Source organism: Hyperoodon ampullatus (genome assembly GCF_949752795.1).
Source record: "Hyperoodon ampullatus genome assembly, chromosome: 14".
In the NCBI taxonomy this organism is placed as follows: Eukaryota; Metazoa; Chordata; class Mammalia; order Artiodactyla; family Ziphiidae; genus Hyperoodon; species Hyperoodon ampullatus.
The window spans coordinates 34,415,063-34,436,390 of NC_136927.1; the positions used below are offsets into that span (position 1 = coordinate 34,415,063).

The 21,328-nt window shown below is 44.3% G+C and overlaps 1 protein-coding gene across 2 annotated transcripts in view; it reads right to left on the reverse strand.

Annotated features, from left to right (window-relative positions):
* Window positions 1–21,328, reverse strand: part of MYH11 (myosin heavy chain 11) — a gene marked incomplete at both ends in the record, with an annotated part of 109,230 nt that overhangs the window by 34,178 nt on the left and 53,724 nt on the right. For both annotated transcript variants that reach the window (XM_079719527.1, XM_079719526.1), the window contains 9 exons: window positions 254–368; window positions 1,747–1,920; window positions 2,901–3,074; window positions 4,003–4,155; window positions 5,539–5,657; window positions 7,697–7,792; window positions 15,670–15,813; window positions 19,028–19,126; window positions 20,984–21,047. In XM_079719527.1, the coding sequence (XP_079575653.1) occupies window positions 254–368; window positions 1,747–1,920; window positions 2,901–3,074; window positions 4,003–4,155; window positions 5,539–5,657; window positions 7,697–7,792; window positions 15,670–15,813; window positions 19,028–19,126; window positions 20,984–21,047 (1,138 nt within the window). The remainder of the gene's footprint in view (window positions 1–253; window positions 369–1,746; window positions 1,921–2,900; window positions 3,075–4,002; window positions 4,156–5,538; window positions 5,658–7,696; window positions 7,793–15,669; window positions 15,814–19,027; window positions 19,127–20,983; window positions 21,048–21,328) is intronic.

Genomic DNA, 21,328 nt, shown 5'->3' on the forward strand with positions numbered 1-21,328 from the left:
TGCCTTCTAGGATATTTCTTCCATCAGTGCCTGAACCCTGACTCAGGACCTTCTCCCTGGGGTCCAGGCGTGGGGTTGAGGGGCTCAGGAATTTGTTGAATGTGTCAGTCAGACATCATTAGCACCTGCCAACACTGCCCTCTCCCCCACTGCACACAGGCCCGCCCCTCCTGGGAGCAGGTGTGGGAATCAGGGGCAGCTGGAAGGGGCTGGAGGGAGTTCGGTCCTCCTGCTCCAGCAGGCAGGGCCTTACCGTCCTTCCACAGGTCGGCCACAAACTTGTCCGAGGAGGCATTGAGGAGGGAAGTCACGTTGTCATTCAGCGGGTCCATATTCTTGGTCAGCCAGGCGTTTGCATTGTAGTCCACCTGCCAAGGACCACCCCACCGGTCAGGTGCTCCTGCTTCAGTTATGAACTAAGGGCAGGGCTCCAGTCCTCCTGTTTCCCTCCCGGATCTTCCAAGGTCAGAGAGGAAACATTAGTGGTTGCCATGATGGGAATCCACAAACATGAATGAAGAGACCAATAGGTCAGAACTTTAAAGGTCTCTGCGCACAGTAGGGCATCAGCCATGGTAGCCTTTGCTAGGAAGGCCTCGTCTCTATCCTTGCCTTCTCCTAGTAAGACTCCTCTGGCAGCCTCCCTTTTCCAGAGCCCAGCACGATGCCTGTGATTTCCGAAAGGCGTGGAGCTTCGCTGGTGGTGAATACCCTCCCCTCACACCCAAAGTTCCCCTCTCATCCAGCGAAGGCTTGACAACAATCTGGTTTTTAAATTAAATTTGGGGACCTCTTTTAAATTTTATTATTTTGACTATGAAATGGAAGGAACTGATAAAATAGCTCTGGTGGGCTATTACAGGATGTGGGTTGTTAATGGTGATGGCCAGGCCTGATCTTAACTGTGTGCCAATAAAACTTTATTTACAAAAATAGGCTGTGGGCTGGGTTTGGCACCTGGGCTGTAGTTCGCCAATCCCTGGTTTAGGGCATTGCTTGTTCTCATGATGCAGTGAAGATACTGGGGAGTCAATAAAATACTCTTAAGATTCTGCAAGTCAGACTGAGCTATGTCTTTTCTACATTATCCAGGACCCTCAGGAGCCATAGGGGAAGGTCCTGTACATTAAGAGCTATGACATGATGATGACAATGATAACAGAGGCGGAGGAGGAGGAAGGAGGAAGAAGGATGAAGAAGAAGACAACCATCACAGATTTCCCTGGGTGGCACAGGCTGGCAATGGCAAACCCAAGGGCATGATAAAGAGATTCCTGTTGGACTCAGAAGTGGGTTTATTGGTCACCCCATTCCAGTTGGCCCTTCCTGTTGGGTTTAACTTGTAGCAGGAAGGATTTAGAGTCTATACAAGAAAGAATTGCCTGGCCACCGAGGTTGGAGTATATTAGAGAGGCTAATATAATAGCTGTATACAATAGCCTCTCATATTATATTATATATCTCATATATGTATATAATATACAACATATATATTAGCCTCTCCACTATATTATATATTCTATATCTCTAATATACATGTATTATATATACCTTAGCCTTTCTATTATATGTTATATCTCTATATCTCGTCCCTTACTGATGCTTAGACAAATCATGTATAAGACTTGGTTGGGATTTGATTTATACCAGATGTCTTTGGGTTCGGCCATTCGCAAGTTGCTCCTACTCTGAGCATTCTGCCTGGGTCCCCTGGGCAGAGAGACCCCTGGGACATTCAGCTGGTACCTTCCCAGCATAGTGGATGATAGAGAATTCAGTTTTGTCCTTGAGTTGCTTGGGCTTCTGAAACTTGGGGTGGCTGCCCTGCTCCGAGCACAACTTCTCCACAAAGGACTTGTCTGTGGCTTTGGGGAACCAGCACTCCTCATCCAGCAGGGCCAGCACACCTGGAGGGTTGTTCTGTGGAAGACAAGCAGGGCAGACCATAGCAAGGGTGCCCAAGCCTCAGGCTTACCAGGAAGAGCTGGTCACCCAAACACATGCATAGGCTCCATTACTGTATCTACCTACATATAAAGGTGGATTTATGCCCTCCACCCCCGCTCCCCCAATCTATCCTCAAAGAATTATGCGCCCAGTGGACCAGCACCAGGGATGGAAGGGCCAGTCCCAACAGAACATGTTTGCTGCTGCCCCCTCGTGGGCAGTACACACATAACATCACAAAGAGTTCTAGCAAAGGAATGCATTCCTTTACGTATAAATTCACCTAAGGGTTCCTTTGAGTAAAGTGCTTCTCTGTGGCTGAGACACTTTAAACTAAGGTGTCAGGAGCACCGCCAAATCTGCACATGCCATTTGCTTTGCTGGGATGGCCTTCACTTTTTGGACTCAGATCAGAGAAGCCTTTCCTGACTATTCTGTCCAAAGCAGGCATTCCTAAACCACTCTCCACGGTGGCCTTATCAGGGATTTTAGTTGCTTCTTTTGTTTGGTTTCATTATCCGCTCTTCCAGGAGGGCAGGGACTGCATCCATCTCATTCATTGTTACATCCCCAGCCCCTAAAGAGAGGGCCCAGCACATAGTAGGTGCTCAGTAAATGGTCATTCAATAATTATTTGTTGTGTACCTACTATGTGCATGGTTCTAGGAGTTTGGGATGGGTCAGTGAAAAAAATCAAGATCCTTGCCTTTGGGAATGAATGACTGGGAGAGATGGGAAGGGGAGGGATGGACGTGGTGGGGAGGGGAGGAGAGGGGAGGAATAAAAAAAGAAATACCGTTGATATGAAAATGTGGGTTAAGGGACAATGTGACTTAGTTCACAAAGATCCAGTTTACAGGCTTTCGGGACTCAGTGATGGGGGAAGCCGTGCCCCATGGAGAGAGTGCAGGGTCCGCGTGCCGGCTGCGTGCGAGTATGAGGTGGGGCCTTACCGGCCGCTCGATGAGCTCGATGCATGGCTGCAGGTCCAGCCCGAAGTCGATGAAGTTCCATTCAATGCCCTCACGCTGGTACTCCTCCTGCTCCAGGATGAACATGGTGTGGTTGAAGAGCTGCTGCAGCTTCTCGTTGGTGTAGTTGATGCACAGCTGCTCGAATGAGTTCACCTGAGCACATGACACCAGGGGAGGCCCCGTGAGCATCAGGGTACAAGTCAGAGGACTTGGGGCCCCAGAGAAGCTCCGTGCTGGAGAAAGCCCCACGCCGGACACACTTTCCACAAGCCTGCTGTGCCATTTCAGCACCCAGAGAGGTCTCAGGCCCCAATGAAGGCTGCCCAGGGTTCATGAGGGCTGGCAAAAGTTACTTATTCTCATGTCACATGGTTTTAAGGACACACGTGGTTTTAAGGATGCTTATCTCCAACTGCACAATGATTTATGGATAGAATAACTGTGTAAGGTATTTCATCACCCCATTTTGCAGATGTGGAAACTGAGGCTCAAAGAGGGAGTAATTCCACAGTAGATATGTTTTGGAATATCTGTCAATCTCAACATCTTCCCTTTCACTGAGAACTTCCCTCCAACCCATGGGAGTGGAACCCAGGAGCCATGTTACATTCCATGAAGTACTGAAAGACCTGAAAAACAGTGCTTGGCTCTGAGGTGACATGTGGCCCAACTCAGGTAGGAGTCAATGAGACTCAATTCCAAGACTTTGGGTGGAACTGTTGGAAAGAATTGGAACTGGTTGGAACTGAGAGGCAGTCTGGAGCGGTGGCAGCCATCTTGCCACCATGAGGGGAGAGCCTGCTTGAGAACAGAGCCAAGGTGGAGGATGGCGGAGAGAGGGAGATGGCAGGAGTTCAGGTCCTGCCTGTTGGATCCGGCTGTACCTCTGGCTTCAGTTTCAGAAACCAATACATTCCCCATTGGATTTCTGTCTCTTACACCCTCAAGGATTTAACTTTAACTAGACAGTTTCCCACCCTATAGTAGCCACCTGCCTTTCTCCAAAATAGTGATTTCTCCAAGTGGAAGCTAATTTCCAGAGAACCAAGACCATGTCTGTCGTGAGCCTGCCAAGCTGTACCTCAAAGATCTCAAATCCAGCGATGTCCAGGATCCCCAGGAACGAAGCCCCTTGCCGGTGAGTCTTGTCCAGGGCTTTGTTCACGCGGGTGAGTATCCAGCGGAAAAGGCGCTCATAAGTGGCCTTGGCCAGAGCCTCTACTGCAAAGTCTGCCTGCAGGGGGGTGAGAGGACATGGTTACTCCCAATGGGCTGTGTTTTCACATGAGCCTGGCTGGTGGTCCTGGATTTTTATTTTCCCTCTACCTATAATCAGTCCTTAAAAAATAAACAAAGAAAAGGAAACTATACCATCTCTACAACCAGCAATGAGGGATGGAGTGGTCAGACCTAGGAATGACAATGAGAATAATAATCACTTCCTGTCAGAGGGACCTGGAACAAAGTGGAGTCTGCTCCATCCCAGCGATCATTTAGAGGCGGTCAGTCCTGCCTCTAGAAAGGGTATACAGTCATTTCCAAAAATTAGTTCAGACTTCGTACCTTCAATTAAGAGCTCAAGATGAGGTCAGGAGTGAGGAACTCTGCTGTTCTTATGCAGTCAGTGTTGTATCTTCAAAACCTGACATAGGACTTTGATTATTCTAGTATTGGATAGATGAGGGATACAAAGATGGATGGGTGGATGGATGGATATGAAACCAAGTCCCCCTAAAACCGAGTTCCTCTGCCGAGTTTATGATTAATCTCTCTATCCAAAATTTTATTCCCTTTCTCGTACTGTACCTGTTCCACTCAGGATTGGAGTGGGGATGGGGGCCAAAACTGAGCAGGACCCTGTGGGGCCTTGACAGGTACAAAAGCCCCTCCATGTCCCCTGTTTCTTGTTTGTAGAAAAAGGGCTCCTAAGCCTTCCCTGATTTCCAAAGAGCAGATTCAAGGAGTTACTAATTAGGGAAGTGAGGGAATGCAGAAACAAAGGAAAAGCAGTCAAGAAACAATAGTGCAGGGATAAAACAGAGTCCTAGCTCCTCCTCAAGGGATACACATAACAATCTGAATCTGATACACTCTTTGAGTTGTTCTGCAGGAACTAAGACCCCCACCCAGGTGGAGGATGGTGACTACATACACAAGTGCATAGACCCCAGACTGGTTGGAAGCAGAAGGTCCATGATTAAGATTCCTGGAACACCACCCTGTTACCTCACCACCAACCAATTTGAAGAAAGTCACGCCCCCTGCAACCCTGACCCCAAATGTTGCCTTTAAAAGCCCTTCCCTGACAGCCACCAGGGAGTTCAGGTCTTTTGAGCATGAGCTGCCCATTCTCCTCATTGGGCACCTGCAATAAACCCTGTACTTTCCTTCACCACAACTCAGTGTCAGCAAATTGGCTTTGCTGTGTGGCTGGTGAGTGGACCCAAGTTTGGTTAGGTAACAGATGCATGGATGGATGGACAGATGGATGGATGGATGGGTGGATGGAAGGATGGATGGATGGATGGATGGATGGATGGCTAGAGGGGTGGATGGATGGAAGATTCTGCAGGAATAAATGACAAGTGCAGGAATAAATGGCAAATGCATCATTTACCTGTTCTTTTGTCTGAGCTTTCTGTACCACATCCCGCCCGACTTTGATACGTGGGGTCAGGATGGATCTGGTGAAATCTGTCACATTAATTCCCATGAGGTGGCAAACTTTCTGAGCAGCTGGATGGAGAAAAGAAGCATATTAAGTGTATCACAAAAGTGCAGGCTTGGAAAAGAAGGCACATAACATGGGATATTTCTGATCTGTGAATACACTGGTTTTTCCTTGGTGAGATGGAGCATGATAGTGAACATAGCATGAAAGAGTCCTAAAAACTGCTGTCATTAGTGACCTCACCCCCAGTGTTTGGCTAAAAGAGGCAATGACGGGGCTGGGTTGGAGGTGGGCCCCAACTGGGGGCTTGGGGTGAGAACTAGGTTCAAATCCTTGCTCCTTTCCCACTTCCTAGCCATGTGATTTTGGAAAAGCTACTTAGCTTCCCAGACTCTTGCTTACAAAAAGGGTCAGCTATTTGGTACCTTGTTGGGTTGTCAATGGGATTAAATGAGGTAGGTATGAACCTGACATATAGTTAAATTCAATAAGCATTTGTTCCACCATTCCAAGATACATGTTGCAGCGGAAAAAATATTGGAAACAACTTAAATGTCTATTCATAAGGGAGCAAACAAATATATCACAGTATTTTTATAAGATGGAATACCAAATAGCAGTTAAAGCAATGACCTGGCTTTTTCTTTCTCTCTAGACCAGTGGTTCTCAGCTGGGGATGATTTTGCTCCCATGGGACATTGGCAATATCTGGAGACATTTTTGGTTGTCACACTAGGGGATGCTACTGTTAGGAAACCCTGATCTAGACAGTTGTGAGTACAGAGTAAAAAAAAAAAAAAGTTGCAGAATGATGCCTACAGAGTGATATCATTCATGTAAATTAAAAACACACTCACAAAGCAACACTGTATACTGTTCAGATACATGTGTGTGAAATTATAAACATAAAACCAGAAGGGTATGTGGTACAGTACAATTGTTGTTGCCAGGAGGTTCAGGGACTCAGTTGGGAGAATAAGAGATGTCAGTCTTCTCTATACTATGTTTTGCTTCATTCTAAAGACAAAGATGTATTTGAAAATATTCACAAATGTCAATTCTGAATGGTGAACATGTGCGTTCTTGCTGTATTCATGTAGTTCTGCATAAAAACTTTTTCTCCAAAAAAAAAAAAATTCCATCAGCTGCTTCCTTAACGTGAAGACTAGTATACACGATAGTTTGGATGTGTGAGGTGGATGATAAATAGTGTAGTTTTAGGATTTTTTACCATCTCCTTTCAAGGGTACTCTTTTGGTTTCTCTTTCCCTGAGGGTCTCTCCTCAGAGCGAGGATTCCTTTAAATTGCTGTATCTGGGAGTGTAACACATTAGAAACTACTGGCAGTCAAACTGGGAGCTTGGAAAAGCAACCCAATATACAGCCTGAGACGGCAATGTTGAGGCCACAGGTGAGCACGCTGGGAACCTATGTCATCCTTTTGCATCAGCCACCAACAAGCATGGTGGTAGCCAGGCCATCTTTTCAAAACACGAAACACTGCTTATTTGCAGGTAGGGCTGTCAAGATTTAGGAAAAATATATAGGACGCCCAGTGAAACTTGAATTTCAGATAAACAATGAATATTTTTAGTATAATTATGTCCCCAATATTGCCTAGAACATCCTTACTATCAAAAGTGTTTATCTGAAATTCAAGTTTCACTGGGCATCCTTTATTTTATCCGACAATCCCATCTGCAGGGAAACATGAGGTCTGTCTCCCCAACAAGACCGTATATGCCATAAGAAATGGGGTGGTCCCTGTCTCATTTCCTGCTGTATCCCAGTGCCCAGCATATAGCAGGTGCTCAAAAATATTTGTTTAATAAAACAAATGAGTGTGGGGTTTTTAGAAGAGGCACTCCCTAAGGATCCTGTCTGATCCCAAACTTAGTTTTTCCCCCCACTCTCTGACTCAAGAACTTTCCACGTAGGATCTTAAGCAGTGAAAAGTTTGAAAAAAGAGAGATTTAAGTGATAATAATCTAGTCTAGTTCCTGTTAATGCCCCAGATAACCTCATCCAGAAAACTAACCAAAGACAATGTGACCTTCCCTCCCATCACCAAAGTCATCAGTTATTATGAAAAAGCAGCAAGCACCTGTGTTATCCGGCATGGACGCCTGGTCTGTGTTTCTTTCCTTCTTGAAGACAATATTCCCAAGTTGCAGGACAGATGACACCACCTTCAATATGGCTGAAGTGAGGAGAGAAGTACAGATAAGACACAAGTGCCAATACCAAGATTTGGAGTCTAAAGGTCATTGAGGACCCAGAGCCAGCCTACATCTTTCCCCTAAAGAGACTCAGTTCTGAGCTTTTAGGAGAAAGCCAAAGCACCCCAATTCCCTGCTAAGAGGGGAGAAAACCTGGCTGGGAGGAGCAGAATATTTTTGGATGGTTGCTAAAAACCCTGCCCTACAGTGGAATACTATGCAGCAGGGGATGGCAATCTATAGCCAGTGGACCAAATCCGGCCCAATGCCTGCCATTGTAAATAAAGTTTTATTGGAACCCAGCCACACTCATTCACTTACATATTGTCTATAGCAATTTGCATGCTTAATGGCAGAGTTCAACCATTGCCATGGAGATCGTATGGCCCACCAAGGCTAAAATATTTACTCTCTGGCCCTTTACAGAAAATGTTTGTCAACCCCTTCTATACAGCAAGGAGAATGATTTTTGACTACAAACAACAAAATTGCTGTCTATCTCACAAATACTAATGCTGAACAAAGGACTCCAAATGCAAACAAGAACATACCATATAAGTCCCCTTTACAGAACGTTCAAGAACGGGCAAAACTATGCTGTTAGAAGTCAGCATGGTGGTCATCCTTGACTGGGGGAAGCTACTAGAAGGAACAAGATGGAGCTTCATGGGGTCTGGTGGTATTCATGTTCTCTTAGTTATAACAGGTACTAGTTACACAGGTGTGTTCAGACACATGGGAAGGGATGGAGATGGATGTATCGAAGGTGAATTGATGGATGGATGAAAGGAAGGAAAACATGATAGATTGATCAATGAATGGATAGATAATAGATGGATGGATCAATCAATGGATTGATGAATAGACAAATGGAGGAAGATGGATAGATGGATGGATGGATGGATGGTTGGTTGGTTGGATGGATAGAGGGAGGATTGATTAATGCAAATGCGTGGCTTTAGATTAACTCAGGTGCAAGTCACCCAGGATTTCCAAGAAGAAATCACTGTGTTCCAAGAACAAAACCTAGAGATTCCAGCCTCCTCCGGTTCCTTAGGCCAAACGAGCGGTGACAACCTTTTACAACAGCTGTCCTCACACCTGGTCCAGCTCAGGAGGAGAAAGGCCTAGATCAGCCACCCACATGCTCCCATTCACCACTGCAAAAATCTACACCCAAAAGATGAACAGAGCTTCTGTTGATAGGGCACAGCTGAGGCAGTTTCTTTAGCCCCCCATCTATGAAAGGGGTTTAGTAAACTGTCAAGACCAATACTCACAGTTCTTAAACTGCAGGTCTAAATTAGGATTGCTGGAATGCCTGCAGAGCCTGGGTAAGCAGTGAACCTCGGCACTCAACCTGGGCACTAGTGAAATTTTGGCCCAAGTAATTTGTTGTGGGGATATCCTATGCATCATTGTAGGCTATTTAGCCACATCCCTGGTCTCTGACCACTAGATGTCAGTAGTGCTACCCTCTCCCAAGTTGTGACAACCAAAAATGTCCCCAGACATTGCCAAGTATCCCCCGGGGGCAACTCACCCCTAGCTGAGAACCACTGGTCTAAATGAACAAAGCAGATTGATGGGGACTGTGGGGACTCATGGGGGCCACAACCCTACACGAAAGGGGGGAGTTGCTACTCCAATCATGGCCACAGGGGAGGCAAGCCCAGAGCTGCCAGGCTTCGGATTTTTCCAAAGATGATGGAAACCCAGATTTTTATGTGAAATCTACCCAGGTTTAAAATGAACAACTTTAATGGCTGTGGAGGCCAATCTCTCTTGAGGGCTCAGGCACTGCTGGTTTGCACTTTCTGGCATAGATAGCACTGTCACAGAAATAACAAAAGAATTGTCACCACTCCCAGGTCACAAGAGCTGGTGGACAGCAAAGTGCAAAGTGGAGAGGGCTGCCCAGATAGCAAGGGGCTGGCAGTCTGGGGCAGTGGTTGAAAGCATGCACTCTAGTGTTAGGAAGTCCAGCTTCACCTTGCTGAGCCTCAGTTTCCCCATCTGCAAAATGGAGAGGGTAACAGCAGTACCTGTTTCATAAAGTTTATATCAGGAGAGATGTTGCAAACCAGGGGCCTGGCCCAGTAGGTGCTAAATAGAAGTAGTCACCCGTAGTGGGTTGACTGGTGGCCACCCAAAGACATGACCATCCAGAACCTGTGAATGCGACCTTATTTGGAAAAAAGATCCCTGCAGATGCAATTAAATGAGATCACCTTAGATTAAACTGGTTGGCCCTAAATCCAATGACAAGTGACCTGATAACAGAGAGAAGAGAGGATGCACAGGGCAGAAGGAAACGTAAAGAAGGAGGCAGTTTGTAGTGATGCGTCTACAAGCCAAGGATTGCCAGCAGCCACAGAAGCCGGGAGAGGGGCCTGGGATGGATTTTCCCTCAGAGCCCCCAGAAGAAACCAACCCTGCCCACACCTTGGTTTCAGACTTCTGGCCTCCAGAACCATGAGAGAATAAATTCCTGTTGTTTTAAGCCACCAAGTTTGTGGTAATTTGTTACAGCAGCCTCAGGGAACTAATACGCCACCCTTATTACTGAGGAACAGGAAACAGGCTTTCCCAACATGTGGCAGACGTACCACATGTACACAGGGTGGATGATTATAGGCGGTATGTGGAACTTTTAAAACATTTCAATAGTTAGGTACTTATTCTAATCTATTTCAAATTGTATAACCAGGACACATACTTAGTGATTGTACGGAACTGTTGTTTAGGACAAAGCCCAGAGTGGATGGGGCTATAGAAATCCACCCTCTGCATAAAAATATTCAAACAATGATGATACAGATGAAACCCAGAAGCGGCATCAATTGTGAATGACTGACATCTGGAAATGGACCTAGACAGTCCCTGGGAGGATCTGAGGACGACGCTGGAGTTAGCTGCCGGGGGTTCGCATCTTGGCCATGTTATTAGCAGCTGTGTGACTTCAAGTCAGGTATTAGCCTCTCTGGGCCTCTCTGGGCCCATTTCACCATCTGAAGGCCCATAAAAACACCTGCTTCATAGGGTTGTCATGAGGATTAAACCTGGGCAGTGCTCAATAAACAGTAGTTGCTATGATGTCACATTGATTATGATGGTCTTATACTGTTCCTAGCTCCCTGTGCAATCTAGGGCAAGTAATTCTCCCTTGCTGAAGTCCAGGAACCAGAGGAGACTGGTCACCTAGAACCTCATGCAGCTCCAGGGCTCAGGCCTGACACTACTCTCAGCTCCCCATTTTCCTTTTGCTTCTTTGAGGAGGGTTGGGAGTAGCCCTAGGTTTATAATCAAGGTTGGTAAACACACTGGTCTAAGTCCGTGTCCCATGGGTGTCAGTCATTTGTACACCCTCATCCTAATGCTTGTTCTATAGGCATACCATCTGTTCTACTATTTACTTAACATTTTTCTTTGCATTCACTTCTCTTTCCTATGATTCACTTAAGTAGAAAACTTTATCTTAAGTGAAAAATCAGCTTCCCTTGCCATAAATAGATGCAACTATAAAAATAAATACAGGAAAGATAAACCATATTATCAAATGCTAGCAAGAGGCTAGGGCCTGCCCAAGGTGCTGGGCCTGGGGTCTGCTCTCCAGGGTTAAAAGGGTGATTGGCAAGTGTCAGGGAGGGCCTGAAGACCTAGTAGGTGCCAAACTGCTCCTCTCTTTGAAAGTCATCAGAAGAACTGAAAGGGACTAGAGAAGGGACCACCATCTCATGGTGGGCTTCCGTATCACTTATCACCCAGCAAAGCGAGTCCACATTGTAGAACATTCTGGGCCCCTTTTAACCTTGGTTTCCATACCTTGGTTCTGACACACATTTTTTTTTTTAAGTTTAAAGGACAAAAACCACCTTCCCACAGACAAAAACAGAGCACAGTGAATCGTAAAGTGGGGCTTGGGATTCCATGAGACCCGAGTGAGTCCCAGCTCCAACAGTGTGTCCTTGGGGAAGTTCCTTTACTTCTCTGTACCTCAGTTTCCTCATCTGCAAATTGAGGTAATAATGGCCACCCCTTAAGGTTGTTGTGATATTAAATAATGCATATAAAGCATTTAGCACATTGCTTTGTTCCCTGATATCTTCAATTTAAATATATTAGAAGCATTTCCACGTAAGGCAATGTCTTTCTAAGACCATTTAAAAGGTCCCGTTGCTTTCTTTCATAAGGTCAACCAATAATTGAACAAGCCTTCTATCAATCAGTATTTTAGTTTGTTCCAGTTTTTTAGTATTTATATAAAACTGAACGTTCTGGTACATTTTTTTAAAAAGGGGATTTAGCACTCTTAGAGGAAAACATAGGAAGAACACTCTTTGACATAAATCACAGCAAGATCTTTTTTGATCCACCTCCTAGAATAATGGAAATAAAAACAAAAATAAACAAATGGGACCTAATGAAACTTAAAAGCTTTTGCACAGCAAAGGAAACCATAAACAAGGCAAAAAGACAGCCCTCAGAATGGGAAAAAATATTTGCAAACAAATCAACAGACAAAGGATTAATCTCCAAAATATATAAACAGCTCATGCAGCTCAATATTAAAGAAACAAACAACCCAATCCAAAAGTGGGCAGAAGACCTAAATAGACATTTCTCCAAAGAAGACATACAGATGGCCAAGAAGCACATGAAAAGCTGCTCAACATCACTAATCATTAGAGAAATGCAAATCAAAACTACAATGAAGTATCACCTCACACCAGTTAGAATGGGCATCATCAGAAAATCTACAAACAACAAATGCTGGAGAGGGTGTGGAGAAAAGGGAACCCTCTTGCACTGTTGGTGGGAATGTAAATTGATACAGCCACTATGGAGAACAGTATGGAGGTTCCTTAAAAAACTAAAAATAGAATTACCATATGATCCAGCAATCCCTCTACTGGGCATATACCCAGAGAAAACCATAATTCAAAAAGACACATGCACCCCAATGTTCATTGCAGCACTATTTACAATAGCCAGGTCATGGAGGCAACCTAAATGCCCATCGACAGATGAATGGATAAAGAAGTTGTGGTACATATATACAATGGAATATTACTGAGCCATAAAAAGGAACGAAATTGGGTCATTTGTTGAGACGTGGATGGATCTAGAGGCTGTCATACAGAGTGAAGTAAGTCAGAAAGAGAAAAACAAATATCGTATATTAACGCATGTGTGTGGAACCTAGAAAAATGGTACAGATGAACTGGTTTGCAGGGCAGAAGTTGAGACACAAATGTAGAGAACAAATGTATGGACACCAAGAGGGAAAAGCCACGGGGGGATGGTATGATGAATTGGGCGATTGGGATTGACATGTATACACTGATGTGTATAAAATTGATGACTAATAAGAACTTGCTGTATAAAAAAATAAATAAAATTAAATTTAAAAAACTTTAAAAAAAAGGAAATATAGCCCTGACATTTAAGACCTTTCATTGTTGGACAAAATAGGTCACCTACAAACTTGTGTTTCTTATTACAGTGGATTGGAAATTCTTATGCCATTACTTTCCCATGGAGCATGTACTTAAAGTCACAATTATGTAAATGATATTTCTGCTACTTGTTACAGTCTCTGGGCTTCTGAGTGTAATTTGTATCTCTTTTAAGGTACCTGTCATGATGTCGCTATCTGTTTATTTGTGTATATGGCCCTTTCCCCCCCATTAATTTCTTTTTATTTTTAAAGATTTTTTTTGACGTGGACCATTCTTAAAGTCTTTAAAAAGTCTGATTTTGTTACAATATTGATTCTGTTTTATGCCTTGATTTTTTGGCCACGAGGCATGTGGGATCTTAGCTCCCCAACCAGGGATCGAACCCTCACTCCCTTCACTGGAAGGCGAAGTCCCAATCACTGGACCACCTGGGAAGTCCCGAAAAAAAAAGGGGGGGGATATTTAGCAAATATCTGGCCTACAGCAAGTACTTAATCATCAGTTGTATTTTTTTTCTAAAGCAAAGATTAGAAGTAAAAACTGACTCATGTTCCAAATAAAATGAATCATTCTTGGAGAGCTGATGTCATTAAGGAAGGGATACTGTAAGCACTGGATTCTGAAGTAGGATCCTGGCCAAAATCCACAAACACCACCCATTTGTTATCTCATTCATGGAGTCTTCTTTTTTCTGGGCCCCAAGTTATCTCTGAAGGAGCTGCCCTTCCTTATAAGTTTCATTTTGGCAACTGTAGCCATTATTCTGGGGCTCCAAAGGGGTGTGGGAAGAAAGCGAAATTTTCCACAATCTTGTCCTGGTGTTCCCAAAAGAGATTAACCTTGAGTATTGAGGCATATCTAACCCAGAAGAAAAAGTGTTTCTTGCACAGTATGGAAACCAGAAATATCTCTATGAGCTTTCCTATTCTCAGGACGAAATGTGTTTCTTGGTCATTGGTTGATGATATTGATCAATACTGGTCCATCACCAGAACTGCCTTTCCAGGAAGAACCCAAGTACACTCACTGCCTCAATTACTCCCCCTCCCCTCTGCCTACATGTTCTCAATGAGGCCAACAAACTCTCTACCTCCAGCTCCAAGAATGGAACTGAGACCATAACAAAGAGACATAACAGAGCTTTCTACAACCCTGGCTCATTGTGAGTAGCTCAGGAATATGCATGTCAACCTAGGCAATGTGACTCCATTCAGGGATGCAGGCAAGGAATCCACTCTGCTCATTTCTGCTGGACATAAACCCAGTGGATGTAAGGGCTGGAGCCACAGCAGCCATTTTGTTGCCAAGAAACTACTTAAAGACAATGCTGTTGAGAGACCAAGTTCTAAAGACATTCTTTGAGTCCCTAGAATTCGCTGTTCCTGAAACCAGTATCTCTGAATTTTTCAGCTCTATGAGTGAATCATTTTCCTTTTTGATTAAGCCAATTTGGTCACTTGTAACCAAAAGAGCCAGAACTCATGCAGCCACCTTTCTAAAACACCAATAAACCACCTAAAGTAATATTAATTTTTCTTCTTCTCCTTTTTTTTTGAGGGAGTGGGGAATTCAGAGAGCAGAAATCTGTCCTGACCAGAGAAAAGTCCCTAACTAATTCCAGTGGTACTGAGGCAGGAAAGACAGGGCTGGGCCAAAGGACAGCCTCCTCATGTATAGGCATTAGGCAGAAGGCAAAGCCGCCTCCTTGTTTTGCACTTATTGAGGCCATGACGCATAGAGGAATGGTATCTAACACAGAAATTTTGTAACATCTGAGCAAGAAACTGACCAATAAAACTGTAGAGCATGCACAATAAAAATGCACAGGTTGCTGATGACCCTATAAGACTTTTCACCTGTGGCACCTGACTAGTAAAGGAAAATTTAAGGGAAAACATCTCCTAGAGCACAGGTACAGTGGTTTCAGCAGAAAAATGCACAAGACTGGGGGCTGATGCAACCTGGTGTAATCCAGGCCACACCTCAACCTTCCCCTCAATGAACAGTCCACCCCTAATCAAAAAGACCTACCTATTCAAAGGGCTAAAAATAAGATAAAAGGGGGATCAACAACGCTGCGGGCCACCCCTCACTCACGAGGATGCCCGCACTCTTCTTCGAGTATGTAATTTTCACTTCTGCACTAAATAAACTTCTTTGTTCTCTTGCTACTCAGCCTCAGTATGTGTGTGTGCACATGTGTGTGTGTGTGTGTGTGTGTGTGTATGTCGGTGTGTGTTTATTTTTTTCCTTAGCGCCTTGTGTTCCTTGCCCAAATTCTTTTGGACGAGTTGAACAAGAGCCTGGACTTTTGGTAAAGCTTTTCTGGGATCAGTATCGAGAGCAGGAACCTCGCTCTCCTCACCAGCACCCCGCCTCAAGGTGGGAAGACTTACACAGCTGCTCCTCTTCACTGAAGCCCATGATTGCCATGGCCTCCACGGTTTCTTGGAACATCTCATCGTCCTGGGCTGCCGGGATGGGCACAAATCCATTGGAGAGGAATGTGTAGTTGCTGAAGCCCTCCAAAAGCAAGTCATCTAGAAGGAGAGGAAGACAGGGTGGTGGTCAGGAAGGCACACTTCTACTTTGAACAGGAGACAGGAACCTGGTAAAGGGTCTGGCCCATCATAATTTCTTTCCATTTCCCAAGACTTGGACAGTTTAAACCTTCCTTCTGCTTCATCGCATAGAAGCCATCACCCACCTCATACAGTGGTGCAGGTTGTGCACTGCCCCAGGGTGCCTGGCAGCTGAAATCCACCCTTGGCTCCACTTGCTAAGCCATGACCCCTGACAGGACATTGCATCTACCCAGAGGAAGAGACACCTTTATCTCAATTGCCCAAAAGTACCCTGCCTTCAGGAACAAAGCTATCTGAAAAGTTAGATGAATCTTTATCCATCCATTTATTAAACTTTTATCAAAATCACACATACACATGGATTTAAAAAATCAGTGACGGAGTTATTGATATGAAGCTCGTACTAAGAGCCTGAGAAATGCAACTTGCAGCTTCTAGTCAACACTGATCAAACAGAATTTAATGTGAACTTGACGAGCATCTCGAGGGAGGAAAAAGGCACCCTCGTTTTACAACCTTCATCAGCATTTGTCCCTGAATCACCCCAGTTTTTCCTTCTTTAATAATCAAAGAATTCTTTAGCTGTATATGTTTTTACCATATATATCTTTTTGGACATCTAATTAACACTGTGATTTTTGTTCTATATATGTTGTGTAATAGTTGATTTGGTCCTATCTTCACCAAACATGTTAAGCTTAATAAATATATTTATGAGAAAAAATTAATTACTATCTGAAAGTTTATAGTAAAAACACCAATTGCTTGTCCCATCTTTTCTCCAACTGCTACCTTACCCTGCAATAACTGCTTTTATCTCTTTTAACTGTTTTTTTCCGGTAGTTATCATTATCTCTCTATATAATAGGCTTACTATATATTACTTTTATATATCATATTAATGGCTACTTCTGGATATGTCAAAATTAGATATTATCCATTGACTTCCTGCTATGGTGGAAAAAGCTTTGGTGCTCTTACAATTTAGCCTCCCTCTTCTCAAACTATTTCTAGCTGAATCAGTAGATAAGGCTTATATTAGCAACTGGCAAATCTGGTCTGCTGGTTATCTTTGTAAATAAAGTTTTTTTTAATTTAATTTTTTTTAAATACAGCAGGCTCTTTTTATTTTGAATTTTATTTTATTTTATTTTTAAATAGCAGGTTCTTTTTTTTTAATTTTTGGATTTTATTTTTATTTTTTTATACAGCAGGTTCTTATTTGTAAAAAAAAGTTTTATTGAAACACAGCCACTCCCATCTCCTTGTCTATTTTCTATGGCTGCTTTCATGGTACAATAGCAGCCAGAGTTGAGTAGTTGCAAGAAAAACCAAATGATCCCCAAAGCCTAAAATATGGACTATCTGGCCCTTTAGTAAAAACATTTGTCAACTCCTTGTTTATGACATCTATTAAATATTATTCTCTGAAAAGTCACACTCTGTAGTTACATTCCTCTGTTGTTATTCATCCCTTTCCCTCTCAAATTTATAATTGCTTCTTTTTTTCTTATACTATTTGTTTTTATGACACTGTCCAATATATCAAGTGTCCTCTTCCAGATCAATCTTTAATTAGGCTGGATTTGATTATACTTTTGGAGGGAATTCAGCAAGATGCTCTTCTTTTTAAACAAAGGGTTTTCCTGGGTCAAGTCACTAGGAAGCTACTTGATAAAGTTGAGGTTAAGTTGACCTGAGACACCAGTTAAGCCTTTGGATTAACTGAAATGCCTGATTAAAGTCACAAGGATTTGAGTCTTTGCCAAGATTTCATTATCCAGACCATGGATACATGTGGAAATATTTGATACCCCCTAAAAGCCTAACCTCTCCCCAGATCTATCATCAAGCATACAAGTGGTTCCTAGGGATCTCAGCTGTTGACTTTATCCTCTCTTGATTTCTGGGAGACCGGCCGCAGAGCACAAAACAGGAACCCAGGTTACCAAACAACAAAACTGTTGACTTTGGTGCCAAAGAGGTGGAAGAAAAATATAAACCCTTCTCTCTGGGCCACGCCATCGTGTCTGCACTATAACTGCTAATTTACCTATGTGCCACTGTCTAACATCCGTTCCGCCTCCCTCCTTTTATCCAAAATTGCTCCAGATGCCAAGCAAGATTAAATAAGGAACGCTGCTTCCCCTAGTGGTGGAACATTGCAATACACCTCATCACAGCAAAGGTACCAGCCCACCACATCCTTTTGGTAATTTTCTAAGCAAAATAACTAACCCCGGGTCACAAAACTGATGGGAAGCAAAATTTGTACTGTTCTCCTAAAATTTAGGACTTAAACTTATTACTAGAATGTAGACCATACTATGTACTTGTATTGACTGGTATACTCCTTTATTCAGCTGTGATTTATATATTCTTTGCAGTTAGTAGATTAACTCTTCTACACGCCTAGAATGTATAATTTCCTACTGGAGTCTGGTATACAGTATATAGTTTTTATGTGAAAAATATTTTCCTTACAACAGAGGGCAGCAAACTACAGCACATTCCTATTTTTGTAAATAAAATTCTACTGTAGTATAGCTTTGCCCATTGGTTTAGGCATTGCCTATGGCTGCTTCTGCATTACAACAGCAGAGCTGAGTGGTTGTGACAAAAACCGTGTGGCCTACAGAACCTAAGAGATTTACTATCTGGTTCTTTACAGAAAAATATAGGTGACCCCTGCCCTACAAAAACGTCAATTCAAAGTTATTTTCAAAACAGGAATAATGAAAAGTGCTTGGTTCCACTGCCCTTCCAAATTCCTCATAAAATCAGAATGCCTCCTAAATACGTGCAAGTTTTGTAAACGTGCAAGTTTTGTAAACGTGCAAATATGGCAATTGTCTTTCTCCCTTCCTGGAAGGCACAGATTGTGTCTATTTGGACTTGATGTCGTCCAGTTCTAACTGGGCTTGATTAATTAATTATTTAATGCCTAACTGAAATGGACATCTACTATGTCACATAGTAGGCGCTCAGTAAATGAGAATGACTGAACAGAAGCCACACTCACTCACACAAACGAGATGCTGCCCAGAGATGTGTAGCTCTTTCCCTGGCAGGATCTCAGACTCTGTGTTAACAGCTGATCGATTAACCCTGGATCATGATGAAAGGGAGGGCTGAGATCTCCCAACACACGTCCTTGCTCATCACTTACTTCTCATCTTCTCCTTGGCTCCAGCAATCAGATAGTAAAAGATGTGGAACGTCCTCTCGTCTCTGGCTTGGCGAATCGCCCGTGACTTTTCTAGCAGATCTGGTTTGGGAGGAGTTAAGAATCCCAGGGATACCACGTGTACCTCTTGTGGGAACATGACCTTCCTCCCCAATCCGTGTCACACCAGCTGCTGGAGGGGAAATCTCCAGGACCCGGGAGAGGTTCCCTGGAGTGTTCTGAAGAGTCTGATTGCTGGGGCAGAGTCAAGCCACCCACGCCTGGTCCACATGAGTTGACCTTCCAATTCTGGCTCACAGATCCAAAATGAGACCACTGGGTGCTGCTGGCAGGCCCCAGTGCCGAGGAGAAGTGAGGGGAACAGAGTGGGGAAAAAGAGCATAAAAAGACAGGAGTCAAAGGACTCCAGGATGAAAGACTTATGGGAGGGGCATGAAATGAGATGTTTCCCCAGCAGCCATCACCAACTCCTCTTCTGCAGAGTGAGCTGTCTTTAGATATTACAGAGTAAAAATAATTACACCCTCTATGATTTGTTAATCCCTGTGCTAAATGTTTGACGTGCATTTTCTCATTTAAACCTCACAAACTATCCTAGAAGCTAAGTGCGAATATTATTTGCATTTTCAATATAGGGAAACTGAGGCCTAGGGAAGCTCGGGGAAGGCTCAATTTCGCAGGAGCACAGAGCTAGCAAGTGACAACGCCAAGTGTCTGCGGTGGCCAAAACCACCCCAGACAAGGGGCTGGGCTTCAAGAGCTGGGTACCAGTTCTGGCTGGCTGAGTGACCTTGACCGAGCTGACTAGCTGCCTAGCCTCAGGAGACTGTAAACATGACCCACTAATCAATCTAAGGAGAGCTAGTCTGTCATGGGGGGAGGGGATGGTAGGGAGGCACATGGGTGGTTGGGCTCTTGTATCAGGTGGATTTCCCCATGTAAGAACCAGGCTCTACTTGACTATGACAAAATTCTCTGCGCTCCCAAATCCATTGGATTAGACTGTGTCCCCCCTCCTCCGCTCTGTCATGTCAGGTCATGTAGACTAATTTCTCCTCCCAACGCCTCTTATTAAACAGGGTCACAAACTCTCATCTGCAATTCCCAAATCCAGAAACTTCTGAAAACCAGAACTCAGCTGGTGGCCATACCTGTTCTGAGCCCACATGAGGCTATTTATGGTCTCCCTATCCCCCCGTAGGAGAATATGGGTGTCTTTTGCTGTATCTCATTTAATCTCTGCCCAGCTCTGGGAGGTGGGGATGGGGCCTGGTCAGTTGACCCCAGCCATGCCCTGAGCCCCCTCTGGGATGCTAAGGAGCACAGGTGGCGCTGGTGGGCTGGTGGAATTCTGATTCCTTAGATTTACAGAAACAGCTTCCTGCTTGCTTTGCCAGAAGCAGGCTGCTCCTCTGGGAAAGTTCTGTTTCCATTGATGTCCTATCTGTGGGCTGAAGCTGCCCTGTTCCTAAGAAGGACAAGGGGTCCGGGTTTAGCCTTGGACCCTGGCTCGAAAAGGATGAAGCGAAGTTCTCACGATAGCTGATGCTCAACCAGCCCTTATCCTGTCACGGTTCTAAGAGCTTTACATGAATTAATTCACTTGATTCTCACGACACCTCTATGAGGCAGGTATTATTATCATCCCCATTTCACTGACGAGGCACAGAGAGGTTGAGTAACTAGCCCAAGGTCGCTCAGCTAGGGAGAGGTCCACTCAGAATCAAACACAGGCGGCCTGAGGTCCCCAAACCTGGGGACCACCACACTACAAGGCTTGCTGTTAAGGGAAAACAACCCCAGGGGAGATTTGTTCTGGATGGCACCCAAGCGCCTGGGGAGAGAGGGGTGGCTCTTGTGCCCCCCTCAGGCTCTGGGCAGGAGGTTGGTGGGACCAAGGGTGGGAGTCCCAGGTGGCCCAGGCTCAGCAAAGGATACATGTCTCAATGTTGGCTCCCACGATGTAACCCGTGACGTCGAAGTTGATGCGGATAAATTTACCCTGCCAACAGGAAAACACAGTTCATGGTGGGTTCCCCAGCCTCAGCCCCTCACCCTCATGCTGCAGGCAAGTGGGGAGAGAGAAGTCAGGGAGCATTCAAGGGAAGAAGAAGAAAACCAGAGAGAGGTTCTTGCAAACACTCAAGAATCTCACAGGCCAGCATCTCCTGAGCTGGGAAGATCAAGGGCCTTATGGCGACAGGAGAACTTAGCAAACACTTTCTCAAATCAGTTTCACTTGCTCTTGCAATGACCCTCAGCCCATCATAGCTCTCCCCATTT